The sequence below is a fragment of the Ambystoma mexicanum genome, chromosome 10 (assembly GCF_040938575.1).
Source record: "Ambystoma mexicanum isolate Mex_15411 chromosome 10, UKY_AmexF1_1, whole genome shotgun sequence".
NCBI classification, from domain to species: domain Eukaryota; kingdom Metazoa; phylum Chordata; class Amphibia; order Caudata; family Ambystomatidae; genus Ambystoma; species Ambystoma mexicanum.
Window position 1 is genome coordinate 10,177,304 of NC_090932.1, and position 22,256 is coordinate 10,199,559.

At 46.3% G+C, this 22,256-nt stretch overlaps 1 protein-coding gene across 1 annotated transcript in view; it reads left to right on the forward strand.

The window, feature by feature from the left end:
• LOC138491098 (probable cation-transporting ATPase 13A4) overlaps nt 1–22,256 on the forward strand; it is a 1,104,196-nt gene that overhangs the window by 299,462 nt on the left and 782,478 nt on the right. The window contains exon 3 of the mRNA XM_069617413.1: nt 5,016–5,162. Coding sequence (XP_069473514.1) covers nt 5,016–5,162 — 147 coding nt within the window. The remainder of the gene's footprint in view (nt 1–5,015; nt 5,163–22,256) is intronic.

The window sequence follows — 22,256 nt, forward strand, 5'->3', positions numbered from 1 at the left end:
TCTGCAATTTTTAGATTTCTTAACCAGATCACCCTTTTTAGAACCTGATTTCACAGGCAAATCAAAAACATTTGTCCATCAAAAAGAGCATAGTTTGGTTTTTTGTTCTGATCACTCATAGTTTCATTTGCAAAACCTGCTACATCAATAATGGGATTGAGTATATGAGGAATATTCTGAAAACTCTGTGAAGGCTCATCTAATTGTATGTAAGTTTGAGAACTTGCCGACTTGTACAGAAGGGGCGGTATGGATAAACCTCCTAAGTTCTCAAGTTTATTTGTAGTGGAAAGTTCCCACGCCAAAATCTGGTTTAATTGTTTTGAATGAACATCAACCTTATTGGCTAAAGCTTCAAACAATTTAGCCAAAGAGTGAATTGCTGTGTTCATAGATGTTAAAGCAATTCCGGTTAAACCGTTCATATTTTCAACCTGCTCAACTGAAGAGAAATGATTCGTCACACACTTCCGTGGGGTGGGGGCAGTAAAAGATACATGCTCCACTGAATTCATTTCACTGACATTTGTAAATAAAACCAGTGATTTCGATAGATTTTCAGATAGGATATGGGCAGAGAAACAAGGTGCATTTGTGTCCAAGTCAATAAGAGCCATGCCACCAGCAGTAGAAATTGTGGGCAGTTTTGAATTAGAAATATCAACATCAGATGAAACAGAAAAAACAGGCATTTTTACAGATTTAGGATCAGACCCAGTTGGAACATTTTTCAACAGAATACTATCTGTCGGAGATATGTTTTCTTTGGCAAAAGTTACCGTAGGAGGCGCCTGGAACACATGTTTCACCTGACAACCAAGTATTTCCTGTTCTTTAACCTCGTTTGGGGACTGAGCGAATGATTTTCCATCTTGATGACATCTATTTATAACAGTTGGGTTATCCGATGGACAATTAGGCTGTAATGCATTACTGTCACAATCCACACTGTTAAAGTCCAGCTGAGCTGCATCCCGGCAGAATGGTCGAATGTCCATCCCCAATAAAGTGTCTGCTTTGGATCTTGATTTAGATTTAGATGTACTCATGCGTGGAGTAGAGCTCAACCTAGATCTTTTTATTGGGCAATGCAACGGACTAGAGACAGGACCTTCGCCGTTAGTGCAGTGCATGGCAGATACTGCCGGCATGCCTGATTTTAGGGTTGGAATGACACGTTTCATTGGCACAATAAACTCAACCCTAAAAATGAATGAAAACTATTAGAAAGTCTTGCGCCCCAAACGCAAACCGAGACAAGCGCGGCAAAGCGGGTAAGTGGGAATTTCACAGGGCTTCCACGGGTGCGCGCGCATGGTGCGCGCGCAACCTCGTTTTTATAATCACGCCCACAGAACGTTAGAGCAAAGCCTTGTGGGTCTTGCAGTTCTTTTCTTTTGTAAAAGCAATACGCTGTAATGAAGTCCAAGTTGAGACAGCAAACAGCAAAAGCGAAAGTCGGCGGGTAAGCGGGACTTTCACAGGGCTTCCACGGGTGGTTTTATATATAGTTTTTAGTACAGTGCACTATGTGGACTTTGTATATATTTTTGTAAGTCTTTTTTTACATTTTTAATATTTAAAAGGACACTATATTTTTGTTAAATACACAGCTGCTTAGTTTAAGTTATGTGTATGTAGTGTCTCTGAGTTTTCCCTTTTTTGTAACAAAATATTCAAAAAACCTGCTGGTGCAGCGGAAGAGTAAAGTATATGCATGAGCATATAACCACTGAAAGAGCCCCACAGCAGCGTTCCTTTGGCCGCCTTTCCATTTGTGTGCAAGTTACTTTAACCTGGTGTCTTCTTTCCTTAGGGATATTTTGGTAAAATCCTTCCCCCTAATCTTTGACTGTTCCTCCCTTCCCTGGCCAAGTCCCTCCCACATTCACTGCATTGTTCACGCACCCTGGCCAAGTCCCTCCCACATTCACCACATGTTTCCCCACCCTGGCCAAGTCCCTCCCACATTCACTGCATTGTTCACGCACCCTGGCCAAGTCCCTCCCACATTCACTGCATTGTTCACGCACCCTGGCCAAGTCCCTCCCACATTCACCACATGGTTCCCCCACCCTGGCCAAGTCCCTCCCACATTCACCACATGTTTCCCCACCCTGGCCAAGTTCCTCCCACATTCACCAAATGGGTCCCCCACGCTAGCCAAGTTCCTCCCACATTCACCAAATGGGTCCCCCACGCTAGCCAAGTCCCTCCCACATTCACCACATGTTTCCCCACCCTGGCCAAGTCCCTCCCAAATTCACTGCATTGTTCACCCACCCTGGCCAAGTCCCTTCCACATTCACCACATGGTTCCCCCACCCTGGCCAAGTCCCTTCCACATTCACGACATGGTTCGCCCACCCTGGCCAAGTTCCTCCCACATTCACCAAATGGGTCCCCCACGCTAGCCAAGTCCCTCCCACATTCACCAGATGGTTCGCCCACCCTGGCCAGGTCCCTCCCACATTCACCACATGGTTCCCCCACCCTGGCCAAGTCCCTTCCACATTCACCACATGGTTCCCCCACCCTGGCCGAGTCCCTCCCACATTCACCAGATGGTTCGCCCACCCTGGCCAGGTCCCTCCCACATTCACCACATGGTTCCCCCACCCTGGCCAAGTCCCTCCCACATTCACCACATGGTTCGCCCACCCTGGCCAAGTCCCTCCCACATTCACCAGATGGTTCGCCCACCCTGGCCAGGTCCCTCCCACATTCACCACATGGTTCCCCCACCCTGGCCAAGTCCCTCCCACATTCACCACATGGTTCCCCCACCCTCGCCAAGTCCCTCCCACATTCACCACATGGTTCGCCCACCCTGGCCAAGTCCCTCCCGCATTCACCGCATGGTTCGCCCACCCTGGCCAAGTCCCTCCCACATTCACCAAATGGGTCCCCCACGCTAGCCAAGTCCCTCCCACATTCACCACATGGTTCACCCACCATGGCCAAGTCCCTCCCACATTCACCAGATGGTTCGCCCACCCTGGCCAGGTCCCTCCCACATTCACCACATGGTTCCCCCACCCTGGCCAAGTCCCCCCCCACATTCACCACATGGTTCGCCCACCCTCGGCAGGTCCCTCCCACATTCACCACATGGTTCTCCCTTCCTGGCCAGGTCCCTCCCTCATTCACCAATGGTTCCACCACGCTAGCCAGGTCCCTCCCACATTCACCACATGGTTCACCCACCCTGGCCAAGTCGCTCCCAAATTCACCACATGGTTCCCCCACCCTGGCCAGGTCCCTCCCACATTCACCACATGGTTCCCCCACCCTGGCCAAGTCCCTCCCACATTCACCACATGGTTCGCCCACCCTGGCCAAGTCCCTCACACATTCACCACATGGTTCGCCCACCCTGGCCAGGTCCCTCCCACATTCACCACATGGTTCCCCCACCCTGGCCAAGTCCAACCCACATTCACCACATGGTTTGCCCACCCTGGCCAAGTCCCTCCCACATTTACCACATGGTTCCCCCACCCTGGCCAAGTCCCTCACACATTCACCACATGGTTCGCCCACCCTGGCCAAGTCCCTCCCACATTTACCACATGGTTCCCCCACCCTGGCCAAGTCCCTCCCACATTCACCACATGGTTCACCCATGCTAGCCAAGTCCCTCCCACATTCACCACATGGTTCCCCCACCCTGGTCCAAGTCCCTCCCACATTCACCACATGGTTCGCCCACCCTGGTCCAAGTCCCTCCCACATTCACCACATGGTTCGCCCACCCTGGCCAGGTCCCTCCGACATTCACCACACGGTTCCCCCACCCTGGCCAAGTCCCTCACACATTCACCACATGGTTCGCCCACCCTGGCCAAGTCCCTCCCACATTTACCAGATGGTTCCCCCACCATGGCCAAGTCCCTCCCACATTCACTACATGGTTCCCCCATGCTAGCCAAGTCCCTCCCACATTCACCACATGGTTCCCCCACCCTGGCCGAGTCCCTTCCACATTCACCACATGGTTCCCCCATTCCCTCCCACATTCACCACATGGTTCCCCACCGAGGCCAAGTCCCTCCCACATTCACCACATGGTTCCCCCACTGCGGCCAAGTTCCTCCCATATTGACTACATGGTTCACCAACCCCTGCCAAGTCCCTCCCACATTCACCACATGGTTCGCCCACCCTGGCCAGGTCCCTCCCACATTCACCACATGGTTCCCCCACCCTGGCCAAGTCCCTCCCACATTCACCACATGGTTCGCCCAACCTGGCCAGGTCCCTCCCACATTCCCCACATGGTTCGCCCACCGTGGCCAAGTCCCACACACATTTCCCACATGGTTCGCCCACCCTGGCCAAGTCCCACCCACATTCACCACATGGTTCCCCCACCCTGGCCAAGTCCCTCCCACATTCACCACATGGTCCCCCCACCCTGGCCAAGTCCCTCCCACATTCACTACATGGTTCCCCCACCCTGGCCAAGTCCCTCCCACATTCACCACATGGTTCACCCACCCTAGCCAAGTCACTCCCACATTCACCAAATGTTTCACCCACCCTTGCCAAGTCCCTCCCACATTCACCACATGGTTCCCCCACCCTGGCCAAGTCCCTCCCACATTCACCAAATGGTTCACCCAGCCCGGCCAAGTCCCTCCCATATTGACTACATGGTTCCCCCACCTTGGCCAAGTCCCTCTCACATTCACCACATGGTTCACCCACCCTTGCCAAGTCCCTCCCACATTCACCACATGGTTCACCCACCCTGGCCAAGTCCCTCTCACATTCACCACATGGTTCACCCACCCTGGCCAAGTCCCTCCCACATTCACCACATGGTTCCCCCACCCTGGCCAAGTCCCTCCCACATTCACCACATGGTTCACCCACCCTAGCCAAGTCACTCCCACATTCACCAAATGGTTCACCCACCCTGGCCAAGTATTAGGATGTTGGCCAAGAATTTTCAAGGAGATGTTGCGCAAGATCACACACTCATGGCGACTGACCTTTCCTGTCTTTCTTAGGATGAATTTAAAGAATGTTCTAGAAAGAAGGTGACATGGCTGTATCTATCTCAGTTTACGATCTCACCCGAGGACAAGTTGCACCTCTCAGACCTCATGGGTAAGAAGTCCATCATTAGCGAAGCCATCATGGAGCCGGAGCTCAAGGTACGTCGCTTTTCTAAAATTTCTAAATATGTATGTGACCCCCATAACAGAAATAACGCCATGTCTCATGTTTGAACTTGCATGTATGTTAAAGCATGACAGGAATTCCCCTTCTTTTATGTTTGTCTTTCACTGATGCTTTCCGTCCCCTTCAAGGTGCCTAAATCACAGGACTGTGAGTACAGACAGTGAGTGCTCCCATTGACTGTGAGTACAGACAGCGAGTGCTCCCATCGTGTGAGTACAGAGAGTTGGTGCTCCCGTCGACTGTGAGTACAGACAGTGAGTGCTCCCGTCGACTGTGAGTACAGACAGTGAGTGCTCCCATTGACTGTGAGTACAGACAGCGAGTGCTCCCGTCGTGTGAGTACAGAGAGTTGGTGCTCCCGTCGACTGTGAGTACAGACAGTGAGTGCTCCCGTCGACTGTGAGTACAGACAGTGAGTGCTCCCGTCGTGTGAGTCCAGTGAGTGCTCCCGTCGACTGTGAGTACAGACAGTGAGTGCTCCCGGTGACTGTAAGTACCGACAGTGAGTGCTCCCATCGTGTGAGTACCGACAGTGAGTGCTCCTGTCATGTGAGTACAGACAGTGAGTGCTCCCAGCGACTGTGAGTACAGGCTGTGTGCTCCTGTCGACTGTGAGTACAGACCGTGAGTGCTCCCGCCGTGTGAGTACAGACAGTGAGTGCTCCCGTCGACTGTGAGTACAGACAGTGAGTGCTCCCGTCGACTGTGAGTACAGACAGTGAGTGCTACCATCGTGTGAGTACAGACAGTGAGTGCTCCCGTCGTGTGAGTACAGACAGTGAGTGCTCCCAGTGACTGTGAGTACAGACAGTGAGTGCTCCCGTCGTGTGAGTACAGACAGTGAGTGCTCCCGTCGACTGTGAGTACAGACAGTGAGTGCTCCCGTCGACTGTGAGTACAGACAGTGAGTGCTCTTGTCTTCTACCCAAACAACCCAGCCATAATCGGGGGGCGACCGGGGGTTAGATAGATAGCTATAACTCGGGAAAAGGGACACTTTTAAACCCCGATCTACGTCGAATGAATAGACGCGTTGCACCCTCAGTTTGAAGGCCTGGGTGTCGATAAGTGAGTGGTCAGTGCCGGTGACTTGGGGGGCCCTGCACCCACAGGGCCCCCCAGCTGTGTGAGGAGAGCTCTGGGCTCCGGTGTTGGTTATTCTGCGGTTCTGAAGTGACTACACATGATCGGGGACTTGAATTCTAAAACATTAGGATGGAAAGGGTGTACAGTAATGCGGCATCGTGGGCACCCCCAATGGTGAAGCCTAAGAGAATGTGCCGTGCCCGGTAGCTGGATGCCGGCTACCTGTGTGGCCGAGAGGCAGGTGCGGGTTAAAAGGCTTTGTAGCCAGCCTTCCTGACATTTCTTATTGGCTTGCCAGCCCTCTCCCAGCCAGCCACTCCATTATCTGGCATGGAGACTGGTACACTCATACATGCATAGACTACCACAACAGTACACGACTACTACCGGCCGCAAACACCCCAGGCCCAGCCCACGGACCCACCTGGCTGAGGCCGCCAACAGCACATCACTGCTCTCTTGCACTTTTCCAGCTTATTCCCACTAACTCACCCTCCCCTCCTCTTTCAGAGCCGCCAGAGCGCCAGGGGCCACTCCGGTGGTGATAGTGCGCAGTAAGTACCTGGGCACATATTATTACTAGCAGCAGGAGATGATGGCAAGTGGCGGGTACCGAAGGTTTTACTGAGCTTCGTGTCTGCGTATCAGGGGGTGTTCGCAAGCCCCTTCTGTTGGGGAGGCTGCACTTGGCAGTGTGTCATGCCTTGTTATCCAGGGATCCAGTCACGTGTGCTTAGATGTTCCTGTGCGGCCGAGGGAGGACCTGGTTAGTTCTGGTCTTCTTGTGAGCTGATCGGCCCACGAGCATCACGCAGCCCCCCTGTTCACTCCTTTCCCTTCTTGAACCCCTCTTTGACTAGCATTCCTCATGGCTCCCCTTCCTCTGCTGCCCCTCTTCCATCAGCCCCCCTGGAATGGAATTCTTAATGAGAGGCTGGCGTCTCACCCTCAGATTTGGAGGCAAGTCCTGTGTGAATGACGGAAGTTGAAACCAACATTTGGTTCTGTCGTACAGACCATGCCCGGTGTAGCACTTCAAGGAGCTTTATTCTTCATCCTAATGACCACTTTACAGAAAATTAAATAATTCAGCGACTCCATCTAAATTCCCCTCTTCTAAGCTCGTCTTGGTGTAGGCAATTCCACCTTCTCCAAAAGTCCTTCAAACGGCATCTTCCAGTTAATAAACAGTCCTAAACAAAAATATGTCCTCACTGGGTATGGCCAGGGTACAGTGTTCTTCCTGACACTGTGTAACTGTGATCACTGCGCCGCCGATAATGTCGACTTCCGTTATGGCGTGGCACAGGGATCGCATAGATCATTTGTTAGCTGCTCCCCCGTGCCCCCAACCTACTTACTCCCCTCCTTCCCTGCGACGTCAGTTCCCTCCCACATCACACATTCAGCATTTTATACTCTGTATATCTCTCTCGCTTTGCAGTCCCAAAGATCTGATTAAGCAGAAAGACACCATTCACACTCTCCAAGTTCTTCTTAAAAGGTTCCCAAGACTTCCATGCACCTTTCTGCCAACCAGTGTCTAGAGTGCCCTCTCCAAACGTCCTCAGACTTCTTTCTGGTTGATGGTGGGATGCAACCACCCCCAATCGCCTTGTAGGTCCTTAACCGGTCATTGAGCCCCAGCACAAGATGCACGACCAGTGGAGGTTCTATTTCACTCGATGCTTGTCCCAGATTTCACAGAGGTGCTCAAGTGGTTTTGTCACCTCCTTTTTTCTATTGTCCTGGTTTATACCCCTGTTAGAATGAATTTCTAAACTCTCCTCTGGTGAACAGATGTTTAGGAGGCCACCCTTGTTTAGTGAAACAGGGAACACTACTGCAAAGTTAGCCAGGACAATTTAAGGTAGGTTGGAGAGCAGCCAAGTCTCAGGAGTAGTGGGGGTGTTCTGAGGTCTTGGATGAGCACACACAGTAGGACACAAGAATTACTCTTAGACAGTAGTATAACAGAAATGACTATTTATTAGGCCCCGAACAAACACAAGTGAATAATGGCAAACTCCGTAATATCAGTACTTAAACGCACACTATGTAAGGCATGCACAATCACTTTTCGTTCAATGAGGGGAAGTGTCGTTTCCCGCTAAAATTGGTCATCAGGGAAAGCAGACAAACTTTAATACATTGGCCAACTCCTAGGATGAATATCCCTAACTTAAAAGTTGGAGGGGCGTGGGTTCCACCAACATCGAGGTAAAATAGCAGTAAGTGAAATTTTACCTAACACTCTCCCCTCCTAGACTAAGGACAGGGGGACTTAATCCACCCTGGATGAGTCGCATGTTCAGGTCGGTTGAACATTCTGGAAAACCCATCAACATTGCTATGTTGGACACCAGGCCTATGCTCAATGGTGAAGTCAAAGCCTTGCAGACTTATGGACCACCTAAGCAAGTTTTGATTCCCTCCCTTATTCTTCTTTAGCCACTTTAAGGACTTATGATCAGTTTCCATAGTGAAGTGGGTCCCATAAAGGTAGGGCCTCAGCTTCCTTAGGGCGCACACGATGAAAAACATTATTTTTCCACAGTGAACCACCTGAACTCTCTGTCCTTAAGCTGACGACATATGAATCCGATCTGGTGTTCACTGCCTTTCTCATCTATTTGTGATAGAACTGCACCTATCCCAGTATCAGAGGCCTTGGTCTGCAAAATAAAAGGCCTTTTGTAGTCAGGGGCCCTGGCACATGGAGTCGTTAATGCACTGAAAGGCCTCCTCACATTCCTCAGACCAAGAGACCTTTGTAGGCTTCTTTGGAGTAGTGAGGGCGGTCGGGGGCAGCTATGGTGCCATAGTCTGCCATGAAGTAACTGTAATATCCAGTGAGGCCCAGGAAAGCGATCACTTGGGTTTGAGTGGTGGGGGTAGGCCCGTCCTGTACCGCTTGTACTTTACTGGGAAGAGGCTGAATTCTACCTTCACCTACTTCATGGCCAATGCAGACCACTGAACCCTGACCAGTAAAACACTGCCTGCTCGTTCCACACAAACACTTACGCACAACAAGAAAGACAACAAACTAACACTCGGGACGTTTACCTGAAAACCTGACTTCATTTACGTTCCGCCAGACTCATCTGACATATACTAGGCTACATCAATTTTTTCTACATTCTGGACCAGGAGAAGAGAAGTTGGGGGATCCTTTGGGCTGCACAGAGGGAGGTCAGGAATTCCATCCTGACAGTACCTCAGTACTAACCAAATTGTTAGATGCAAATGACCAAACTGGTTCTGTTCTTGATTGCACTGCACCTACTGCTGCTGAAAGTCCCCCGCCTAATGCAGAGCGCACCTTCATCTCAAGGAAGGAAAAAAGACTTTTCTTCCGAGCTCTGAAAAGGAAAAAGGACCGAAAAAAAGCGACCCAAACTTCTCATATTGAACCAGTTGCACAAGTCAAATCAAATGAAAAAACAAAAAAAAAAATTGTTAAGAGTAATGAAGCTGCAGCATCGATGGGTTCAGATGAATTGAAAACCCCTAAAAGTGTTTTGGACCCTGGAGAAATCTTCTCCAAAAATAACTCCAAAAAAATGCCAACCCAGCAGACGAACTCCCTTGCTGCCGAGAAAGTGCATTCGTCTTCTCAGACTCAGCTACCTAATTTCCTTAAATCTATTGACAATAAAATCACTCAAGTAGGAAAGGTGGCAGAAACACCATGCCCTACTAGTGAGACGGAGCTGGGCATTGAACTGGATCTTAGGGCCTTCTCATCTAATAATGAGCCGCACCAGCCTCACTACCCTAAGAATCGTTGTGAGTCTGGAAAGAAGTTTCCACTCTCGCAAAGGTTCAAATGGAGAGGGTGCAAAGCAAAGGCAGCGGGATTCATCGTCAATCCATTCTGGGGGGGACTTTGAAGTGATGGCTAAATTCTATCATCGTTCCAATATATAAAAAAGGTGTAAGATCTGATCCCGATAACTTTCGACCTATTGCGCTAATTGATACTGCTGCAAAAGTTTTTGCTAGTTTGCTTTTGGGAGAATTACAAGTAGTGATTGGGCAGCTTAGGATACTGTCCAAGTATCAAATTGGTTTTCGGGCAAGGATGGGCACTGCCCTTAATGCAACAATTATGGCGCATCTGCTAGCGAAAACCGAAGTACGCAATTCCGGTCCCTTGTACATGGCATTAATAGACCTTACATCTGCCGTTGACTGTGTCATACGTACACTACTTTGGAAGAAAATGATTGCCATGAACATACCCGTGTACATTATACAGTTGATATCCAAGCTTCATACAAATACCACCTATCTTGTAAGAGTGAACAATGAAGGTGCAACAACAAATCCAATAAGGATTGAGGTTGGTGTGAAGCAGAGATGCAACCTAGCAGCCACGCTCTTCAATCTTTACTTATGTGGCATTAATGACATTTGGAACAATTAGATTTCTTATCCGGCAAGGCTTGGTCACTTAAAAATACAATGGCTAGCTTTTGCCAATGATATAGTCATCTTCGATCGTACCCCTAAAGGCTTGCAAGTTAATCTAGGTTTATTTGCTTCTAACTGCCAAAGCCACAATCTAAAATGTAATGTAGAAAAATCTCACATTATGGTTTTTAGGAACTTCAAGAGAAAACGTATTACTCAAAATTGGAAAATTGAAAACTTTCCCATAACCATAGTGCCTGCCATTCGCTATCTTGGTGATACAATAACTGATTCCAACTCCTTGGCAATGTGGAAAGAGATACTGAACAAGAAAGTGGCTCCTCTTTCCACTCAAATGCGGATGGTTTATATCAAGTTCTGCAAATTCTCATTGTTGCCACTACTGCAATTTTATATATTGAAAGTGGAATCTGTGCTCCTTTTCACTTTGGACATGTGCCTTGTGGGTATTAACAGCTTTCTTGACCAACTACATGGTCGTATATGGAAGGGGGTATTGCGTTTGGCCAAATCTACTCCCAATATGACAATAAGGCATGAATTTGGTCTCACTGCTCTGTCTGCGCGCCACAACTGGCGGCTATTGTCTAACTTTGCCAGAATGCTATACCCACCAGATAATTGTTTATATGAAGATCTTGGACAATTAATGGTTGCCTCTGAACGATCTTCCATCACAGATTACCACGCACAAATGGTCCATTTACAAGACGAAATTGCACTCAAACCATCAGATTTGGAATTTAGACCAATTTATGTTAAACTGCGTATTTTTTAGCATGACTGGTGTAAAACGTTAAGTGGAATAGCTGAACTCAAAGGATATAAGGAAGCTGTGCTTTTCAGCACCCCAAGACGTCCACATAAACCGTATGCAATTCAACTTCCTTGCAAAGAAGTTAGGGAAATTTACTTTCGATTTAAAATGAACCAATCACTAACTCTGGAAAGAATTGGTAGTTGGAACCCTCTCCTGAAATCTGATAAGAGTTTGGGATGCAGGTTCTGTAATGAATGGTCTATCATAGAAACTTTGAAACATCTAGTTATATTTTGTCCCCATTTTGAGGCAACTCGTATATCAACAATTGACACAGATGGTGTAGGCTCTGAGGCTAATAGGGAATGGTTTTGGATAAACCTGCATGTGGGGGAATAGAACGAGTCTTATATTGTCCCTGTGCAGACTTCTAACAATCATAAACCAAGAACTTGAGACTATGTATCAAAATATTGAAGGGGTGGATTAGCATCTGTTGTAACTACCCCACTAAGTGTACTGCTTTCGCCTCAGCAAGTGTCAATTGTCTGTTGCCTGGTCTGCAATGTGATTGTACACTCTCATTTTTTTATATGCTCTTCCATACAGGATGGGTTAAGCCCATGTTATCCTACAGTTCCTACAATTTGCTAAATGACATTTAAGTGGATAAATGAAGTACCAACAAAGATGCACTATACTATCCTTGCTTCTAATGTATGTACATATGCTGATAAATAACTTGCCATATGGTGCATAGCATACGAAAGAGTTTTTTAATTGCATACTATATAATTTATATTAAATTGTATAATGAATGAAAAGGGAATAGACTCGTAAGAAAATGAAGAGACTATTTGAAAATATCAAATGTATAATATGAAGCAATATTTAATGTTAAAAGTTGTAAAAGTTTGTTGATCTAACTAACAAACAACAGTTTGAATAAAAAAAAATAATATGACAGCTCTTTCTGGCTTCCAACCAGAAAAAGGCAAGTGCATTTGACCACTCACAGCGTTGGGGGTGTGGATTGTAATTCTGCCCCTACCATAAACAGAGTGATGTCACTTGGCATGATAAATATGGGAACCTCACAACACACACACTGATTCCTGACTACATCCTGATTTCCGCGTGACGCCCTGCTCCTGACTTCTTCATCATGTTCCTGACTTCATCTTGTTCCTGACTCCAGATTACTTTGCAAAACCCAGGCCTCAGCATTGGCTGAACTCTTTTTAGCTAGGCCCAAATCCTGAACCATCCCAAACCTAAGGGAAATAATTCTGATCCAGTTTGGCTGGCTACCATTCTTGCTTGCTGAAACTCACCATCCCGCTAACTTACAGTGTCCAATGACGAGAAGGGCCAATCCAATCCAATCCAGCCTGAGGTGCCAGTCCAATTGACCAGAACCGGCCAGCTGACCATCACGCCAGAAGTGCCCTGCTGCCTGTAGACCTGATCCATGGTGACCAGAACCTGACGGTCCAATCTTAATTTACAGTGGACTGTAAGTATCAACAGGAATCATAGTGACCCATAGTATAATTGCCTTGTCCTATCCCAATATATAACCCATCCTCTCTTTAACTTAAGAACCTCCAATAGTGTCAGAACCATTCTTGCGACCCTGTTTATATCCCTAGTGGTAGCGCTGATTTCTCTCATTTGTTTTGCTAGACCATACGCCATTAGTGATTTGAATTAAATAAAGTAATTCCCATAAAGAAAACGTAGTATCCGCCACCTAAAGAGTTACAAGCGGCCGTGCATAACTGTGGAGATTCCCAGGTGGCATTCTTCTTTTTCTTAGTCATTAATATAGTTTAAATAAAACCAATCTGTCATTTAAAACTGATTTTCCGTTTTCTCTGTTCATTTTTTTCAGAAACACCTCTCATTCAAACTTGCATAACTTCTTCAATTTAATAGCTAGAGACGCAACTTCAACTCTCACTTAAACCTAAGACCTGTAGCTACACCCACAACTAAAAACCGCATTGCGAAACATTGTATGTGACACATTCTTATTAAAAATCGCATAGTGAAAATTAGGCGGGAACTCGCATTTTTGCAAAGGTTTTACATGCGTAAATTCCAATTCAAAGTATTTCCATACTCCCATTGTGATTCTAAGTGTGTATTGTTGCTCCTATTGTAGCTTATGTTTGCTAGAACCTGTTTAGTGTTGCTCCCATAGGAATTTATATGAATATAAGCATTTTTGCACATTTTTCATTGTTTCACAAAGCCATTTTCAACTGTCAGTTTAAAAGTGTAAAAGTTCCAAAATGCTTTTCTCTCTTGTTTGGGGAGGGAAGATTGCATTCAAACTCTATATACTGTTTTTTTTATTCCTGAATACCTGCTGCTTACTTATATCAGTGTAGAATTGCTCATTTGTGAATTAAGAACTTTGCAGGAGGAAATCTTAACCTAAGTGCTATCTTTTCACAAGCCAAAACTGTTCTTTTCCCTGTGTTTCATCTTCTGTGCTGCTCAAAAGTGAATTCAATTGCCTTACTTATTTTCTGATTTGTATTGTCACTACATTTGTGATTGCTGCCCTGTATATATTAAAATGTTTGTTTGATTTGAATTTTAAATAATAAATACATATTTACCTTTACCAACAAGACTTATTCCTGGTCCAGTGTGACTTGGGGGGGTATTTTGAGAAGGGTGTGATATGAGTGGTATATCACCCAGAATGTCGAACCTATCGACACAATAAATAAGTATTTAATTTGCGCACTCCATGCTAGGCGAGACCCAGGTGTATTGCCTGATTGAAATCCTTAACAGATTTGGGGGCTCATGCCGTGATTCTGAGTTTGAGTTACCACCCATGACAGTCTAACAAAGCATACTAGCCTGCAGGGTACAGACACCTTGCTGGGTTCATGTACTGTGCTACACTGTACAAGCACCTCTCAAAATAAATACTCCAAAATCAGGCCTGCTTGTAAAGGTAAATTAACCCTAAAATAAGTCATAAAGAAATTGATATTTCCAAAATGGCGATCCCAGTAGAAATTAATATGGCTTGGGAACACCTCATGCGCCAACTGTTTGTCAGGGGTGAGTGGCCCGAACAGAATGAACAGGTATGGCTGCAGGAAATCAAAGAACAGGTCACTGCCATAGACCTAGATATATGGTAGGAAAAGGGCCCATTACACCAAGTGAACTGTACATGGCCCCAAAAGTAAAAGAGGAGCAGAGTAAAATTGCCAAAATAGCAGCCTACCTGTACCTCCACACAGGAGTAGTGAAGGAAAAGCATGCAGAAAACATAGTTCTGGCAAAGAATCAAGTGGAAAGCCTAGAAGGAATCCAGACTGATCTGGACTCTGCAGAGCAAAGACTACAGAAGAGCCAAGAATCAGAGACAGAAGCTAGGCAGTACCTGACAAAACTAAAAGAAGATCTGGCCCTCCTCCAGCAAGAGAAGGCAGAAAGTTGCACGAGCCTCAGTTTAAAGGCCTCTTTTGCGTTGAAACTATAATCCCCTCTGCAGGAGAAAGTCCAAGGCACATGAGCTTGGCTTAATTTGAACAACGTGAAATTTATACAAAGGCAAGACCATACCTCCCATACAGCTGCCGATCCAGAAGCAAGACAAGAAGAAGAATTTCATCATGTGCAGACTCGATCGATGATGAAGAAGGATGATAAAGCGACCAGTTAATTAATGCATATTTTGCATATGGACTGTGACCCGTAACAACACTTCTTATAGATGTTATAGCAGGAGTGAAAACCTTTGCTGAGAGTCACAGGAATCTTTTGGAAAATTAACTTTAGCAAAATATTGATATCATGAATTTTGCCTGAGCTTGATTTTGAATTCGAAGATGGGAAACGAGAGCAATACCCAGACTCGTTTCTCATGAGTATCTATTTGGTTATCTCTATGGTTTTAACAGACGGGGCTGTCCAAAGACTTATACTTGCTGTTTTTGTATTTATCCATCAAGCTTATCCTGCACTTGTCAGAAGAGACGTTGATATTTACACTTTTTTACAGGATCCTAAGAATGGCCCTGTAATAAGAAGACTGCTCGTAGCAATAATAGAGGAGATATTACAGTTGCAGGAGTAAACGTTTTTTTCCCCTTAAACAATCGAGGTAAACATGAGGAATGTTGAAGCAAGTACGATTTTAGGGAATGAACAAGCCCAACCAATTCCAGAATGCCACAAATGGTGGGGGTTAATATGTTAGAGGCCACTATGATTTCTCCTACTAGAGGAACTGCTTTTGATTTGTTTACTTCCACTGAAGCAGGGATTCCTACGATTGCCCCCACTGGGGGAACTGCTTTTGACTTGCTTCATGAGTATTACACAAACCGTGCATTGGGAGATACAAGAGAAATGCAGAGGAAGATAATGGAAGGATAAACCCTTATCTAGATAATGTAGCACACTTGGGTAATAACATGTGGTCTAAGCACATGAGAAAGGTGGGAGAAAAAGCATCTAAGGAGAGTTGCTACATGTGTTCTCTAGTACCTTATGCTTTGGGAACCTCTAAAATATTCATCGCCACCGAAGTACTAATGAAAAGAGCGCATTGCCTGACACATCTCGTACTTTGCATGACAAGAGGACTGATCCAGGGCCGAACAGTATCCATAGTGTGGGTGAATAAAATGACCTCTCAAAGAAAAGATAATTAAGTGCAAGATTTAAAGACAAGAGAGAAGTCAGAAACAAGGCATCAAATAATAAGATATGAACAGCTTGGAATAAATGGAGCAGGAATCAAGATGGAAGTAAACCAGATTCTGCAATGCAAAGATAAGAATGGCCAGGAAAAACGTGAATGCTGGGAAAGAGGTCAACTACAAATCAAAGGACCAGTGCTTACTGGTGGAGAATGGTTTGATGGACTAGTTGTGTGCAAAGCAGCAGCATTACCCGCACAGTGGGAAGAAGTTGGGTTAAATTCAGAAAAAGAATACAAGCATCAATGGCCAAAGATTTCAAAATTGTTGACATGGGTCGACGATAAGGGAGGGCCACTGCAGATACTACCCCTGAAGAGTGCGTCCTTATGTTTCAGAAATAATGGCACGAGGAAAGTTGGAGAGGCTCACCAGTGCGGCCGAATTTCTTTTATGTACCAGGTATGAAGCAAGGGACTGCCGTTCGGATGGATCATTATTGGGCTTGTAGGTCCACGGCCTACATGAAGCTGTCCAAGGACTGGGGACATATTCCAGCATTAGTGATTCCACAGAGTGACCTGAACATTGGTGAATTTGTGAATGCAGATGCCCATTTAAGAAGGAGAAGGAGAAGATCACTCTAATTTCTCAATCGAACAAAGAGGGAAAACTATTTCTCAGCAAAATCAATAGAAGCCTTTGATGCTATTCCATATGAGCACAGGTTGTTTAGCCAGACTGCTGCAGTATTCATGGCTATCTTTATGCTGGGGATCCAGACAATGGGTAATGCTAAATGGTTACATATAACCCGTTGGGAGCTCCTGCAGACGATCAACACCACTTTAAAGGGATTCAATGCTATCAAAGACAAATCTATATCTATTCTGTAGGGCCATACGACTGATGACCCTACAGAATAGATATGTCCTTGACATGATTACAGTGATGGATGGAGGAGTTTGTGCCAAAATCGGACCATCATGTTGCACGTTCATACTTTTCACGATGGTGAGAATGGGGCCTCTACAGAGGCCATAACGTTGCTGATGAAACTGCACAACCAAATGGAAGACCAGACCGCGGTCATTGCAGATGACGGTTGGTTTGTGTCCATTTTCTCATGGGTTTCACACTGGATGGCGAACATCTTCAAGATCTTTGGAGCAGTATTAGTGACGGTGATGTTTGGATTCTGTGTGATCAAGAACATAATTACACAGTACAAGAAGACAGCAAAGAAGGCAATAGGAATGAAATCGTGATCAATGTCGAATCAGGGTTTGGACCCAAGGAGTTGACAGATGAAGATATCAGAAAATATATAGAGGCCAGCATTGTATAATTTCCTGCCAGGAATCCCCTTATGGGCTCTTCAAATCCCCTGGTGTACTCTCCTGCCAGGTATCTTTCCACAATGTCCTGTTTCTCTGTGTATTTCCAATGGGTATCATCCCATTACTGTGCACATGGAAATACTGAGGACGAAAATGTCAACGTTTTCACTATGTATTTCACCACAATTCTATGTGGAGGTGTGGGTTAGGGTAATACAAAATATGAGGGTAGTATGAGGGAGTTACTGGGGGGACTCCCCCACATATAATTGCAGTGACATGCGAGAAAAGAAAATCGACATTTTCGTTTTCAGTATTTTAAATTCGCAGTGTTCACATAGATCCTTTTGATTGTATTACCTGGTGTACTCCCATGCCAGGAATCCCTTTCTGGGGTCTTGCAGGTCCTCTGGTATACTCCCATGCCAGGAATCCCTTTCTGGGGGCTTGCAGATCCCCTGGTATACTTCTCTGCCAGGTATCTTCCCCGAAATGTCCACTGCCTGATGTGCTCCTTTCACCAGGACTTTTTTTCAGTTGTACTGTCCTTTAGTACACCACAGTTGTATCACTTCACTGTGTTACGTTTTATTTGCTTGATGTATTTTACTTGTTCCAACTTTTCCCACATTGACATCTCATACATGGGGACTTGTTCAAGTTCTGTCCTAGGGATTTATTTAGTCTGTATTCAAATATTTCTATTTGATTTAGTTGCTTACAAGCCTGTTGGTTCGCCCCAAGGTCCTAAATAACTCTGGGCATGCTCACTGTTTTTTATGCAGTGCTCCCAACCCATGGCACGTCTCTGCAATTAAGCTTCCTCTCTGAGACAGCCTCCTTCGCACGGAACACCTTCTTCCAGCGCTTCCTGCGGCTCCTTGCTCACCCAGCGTCTCCTCTTTCCGTGACTTGGACCGAAGACTGCTGCTTCTCAGGACAACCGTGTCTCTAGTAGCTATGCTGCTGCTGCTGCCAGTGCTCCGACGGTCCTCCAATGGTGCCCGCAGCGTCTCTCCTGACCTCGCGCCATGCCGGCATGTGACTCTTGCGGTTGAGTGCTGCTGTCTGGAAGTGCCTGCTCTCTTGATCTCTTCTGCCACAGTTCTTTCCCCTACTGTCTCCTTCTATGGCTCTGCCTGCATCTAGATTGCAGATGCAATTTTTAAATGTTCTGTGCACTTGTGATTCATCAAAACAACTAGTCCGCATATTCAACTTTGTTTCTTTCAATCTGCATCAACTCTTTTCTCCTCGTCCTCATCTCAGTACTTGAGGCTTTGTGGGAATTGAAATCCATAGAATTTCAAGGATTTTAATATGTTGTTGTTTTGGATTTTTACTTAGAAAAACATAACACACAGGAAAATGTTAGGTGTGTGTTGTGTGTCTGTGGTATGAATGGAATTTTGACCGGAATGACTGCATGCCATCATACATTTTGGTGTTATAGGGTTTTCTTCATAAGAAAGTGTAGAATACTGCATCCCTTGCAATGGAGTCATCACCTCCTCCTGGCAGTTGTCCCCTCCCGCATGATCCTCCCTCATATTACCACCTCCAGGGTCAGGACCAGGTAGTGGCTTCTGCCCCGTGGCCATGTGTGAGGAGATCATCACCGGGGGAAAAAGCGATGACTCCACAAGATTCATCACAGTTGGCAATTGTCCAGGGTGGAGAATCTGAGCCCAGGAGAGCCCGGGAGTCAGACCGCCGTGGTCGGACCGAGAAGCCGAGAAAAACGAGTCCTGGAAATACTGCGAGGACACACAGAGATAGCTTGTAGGTGTGCAGAAGCCCACAGCTGGACAAAGCAGTTGCCCGAAAGCCACCTGAGCAAGCCGGTACCACCACGAAAGGTACCTGGCTTACCATAGCGGGTGGTGGAGGTAACTGAGGCCAAAGGAGGCGGTTGGGGTAGGCTGAGAACTCCCATCCCCCCTTGTTCCAGTACCTGTGAAAATGTAAGAAGAATATATATGAAAACCAGTGCCTGGCATGTTAGTGAACCGAGCCTGTGTGCGACATAAATAAACCGGAGAGCAGGCTCTGGGACCCATACAAAGTTGGGGAAGCTCAGTGAAAGCAGGATGCTAGGGTCTGGGATCCACACAACCCACACAAAGTCGGGGAGCACCCACCAAAGCAAGACAACAGGGTCTGGGACCCACACAACCCACACAAAGTCGGGGAGGGAGCACCCAGCAAAGCAAGACAACAGGGTCTGGGACCCACACAACCCACACAAAGTCGGGCCCACCAAAGCAAGACAACAGGGTCTGGGACCCACACAACCCACCCAAAGTCGGGGAGCACCCACCAAAGCAAGACAACAGGGTCTGGGAAGCACTGCAAAAGCAAAACAAAGGGGTCTGGGACCCACAAGAATCACAGGAAGCACACAAGCAAGAGGCTGGGGCCCACAAAAAGTTGGAAAAGTCCTGAGACAACACAGCGGGGTCTGGGACCAACAGAAAAGAGAGAAAAAGTGCAAAGCAAGTTGGAGAGACCCCAGGACAAGCTAGAGAGGTCTGGGACCCACATACGAGAGAGAAAGGGAAACGAGACGTGAAGACAAGGGGCCAAGGATCCACTACCAGAAGCAGAAATCTTTTCTGGAATCCTAAGATCTACAGTCGGGTCTGGCAGCATAGTGAACCAGACCTGACATTACATTAGTGAACTGGAGAAGGGGAGAAGAGACTCCACCTGAGACTTGAGAACTGTGACTGTGAAAGAAGACCCTCAACAGTCCAGGTCTGGCAGGATAGTGAACCAGACTTGTTGCGTTTGTGAATTGGAGAAAGAAGAGGGGAAGATAGTCTTTTTGTTGAGGTTGGGGTGACCCCTCATAGAAATGGGGCCAGATGGGGTTTTCATTTCTTTTACTTGTATAAATAAACATCTTTGCTGACAAACATGCCACCACTGTGTCGGACTCATACTTCTGCACCCTTACACTACACAGTAACAATAAATGGTAATAAGGATTGCATAAGGGGCGTGGCTTATAACTGGTATGGGTGTCATGTGTAGGCGGAGCCCATCGTGCTTGAAATTTGAAACCAAAAATGTTTCTTCATATGAATGGCTTGAAAGATAATCGAAATGAATACTTTGTGAGGTTCCAGAATTATCATTTGTTTAAAAAAAATAAATGGATTAAAAAACAGAATATTGATTAAGTTGTAAGCATAATCTTTAGCTATGCCTAAATCATCATCATTTTGGTCTTTCTTCCGTGCGTGATGAGGGTCTCCATGGTACAGGGACCGCCTCCTCAGACATTTTATCTGGGGATCTGTAGTGGCCAACTCAACACCGGTGTCTACAAAATCTAAAGGAAGAAGAACACCTGAGCATTTGTTTTTATATTGAGCATATATGTCTGAAACATGAAATGTAGTGCTGGACATTATTTCGGGAATACATTTTCTTAAAATCAAAAGAGGGGAAAATGAGGGATTGGATGGCCACTTACTGTGTGTTCAGTTTGAGATGGGAGCAGATACTGAGTAGCCTTCCTTCTGGTGGTCTACCATCATGGATCCAGGTGGACGTGCAAAAATACCTAACCTGTAGACTGCTGGGCCCTTACCACCCTAACGGATGAAGCGGGAGCTAGTTTACATGTAGGTAGGGCCTCTTGACGTCACAGGAAGAGAGACTTATGGTCCCCATCTTGGAGCGGAAAAATGGCGTCAGTGCATCAAATGAAATGCGCTTGTACGTTCTTGTACCAGTAAGAAGAGAAGGTGCACATGACATTGAAAATGTACAGAAGGGTACACCATAAGCATGATGGGAAAATGATCCCTGTGCATAAGAGCAGCAAGGGAACGTGGGATACAATAATACCATCAAAAGGTCCATTTGATAGACCTCTTATCAACAGATTTAATTCTAGAGAAACCTTTTCTGGGGGGAACAGAATTTGTGATGAAGCTGAAATCCATGAAGGAAGAGATATATAAAACCCTGATAATGTTCGTAGATGGTGCCGGGATATCTACCAAGGTGGTTTCGATGGATTAGATATTCCCTCTGCGAGAAGATCCATACGCATTGATTCAGTAATTCTGATCACACCACCATTTGGTGTCTTTTCCTTTTAGATTCCGTGTTAATTCCTTCCCTGCTAGGTTTCCGGCCATCGCCTCCGTTTCTCCCAATTGCTTTGCTGCTGCATGGTGTCGTTGGGTCTTGAGTCGTTTTGGAGTTTATATTGAATCTGTGTTTACTATGCATTGGTTCATAGAACGAGTTGTGTTGACAATGTACATTTCGTGGCATGTTTCTTTAATGTACCACATTGTTTTAGTAGCTTTGCAGTCAGGAGCGAGGACACTGTGACTGGGGAACAATGATTCCCACCCTGAGGGCACATCATTGCGCATTCAGAGATGCACACAGTCTGCTGAGAGCCTGGCTGAAAAGGTGGGAAGATGTCCAGCTGGCTCTCTGCCAGGCTGAAAAGGAGGAAACCTATTATATACGTGGAAACACAGATGAAGAGGCAATGTCCATCAGCCTGAGGTTCCGGCCTGACTATAGTTGCCCAACAGAAGTAACAACAAAATAATAGGGAGCTACCCCGGATGTCACGTGGGGAGCCCTGCTTTCTGTTGTAGGAGGCGTTTTGTAGATACTACCCCCAGTGACCTTTGTGCGCTAGCATGGCCACTTTCTCTCTAATGGCCTGATTCACAGAAGTGTTTTATAATGGTGCAATCCCATAGGAAAATGTTCTGTGAGTCAGGC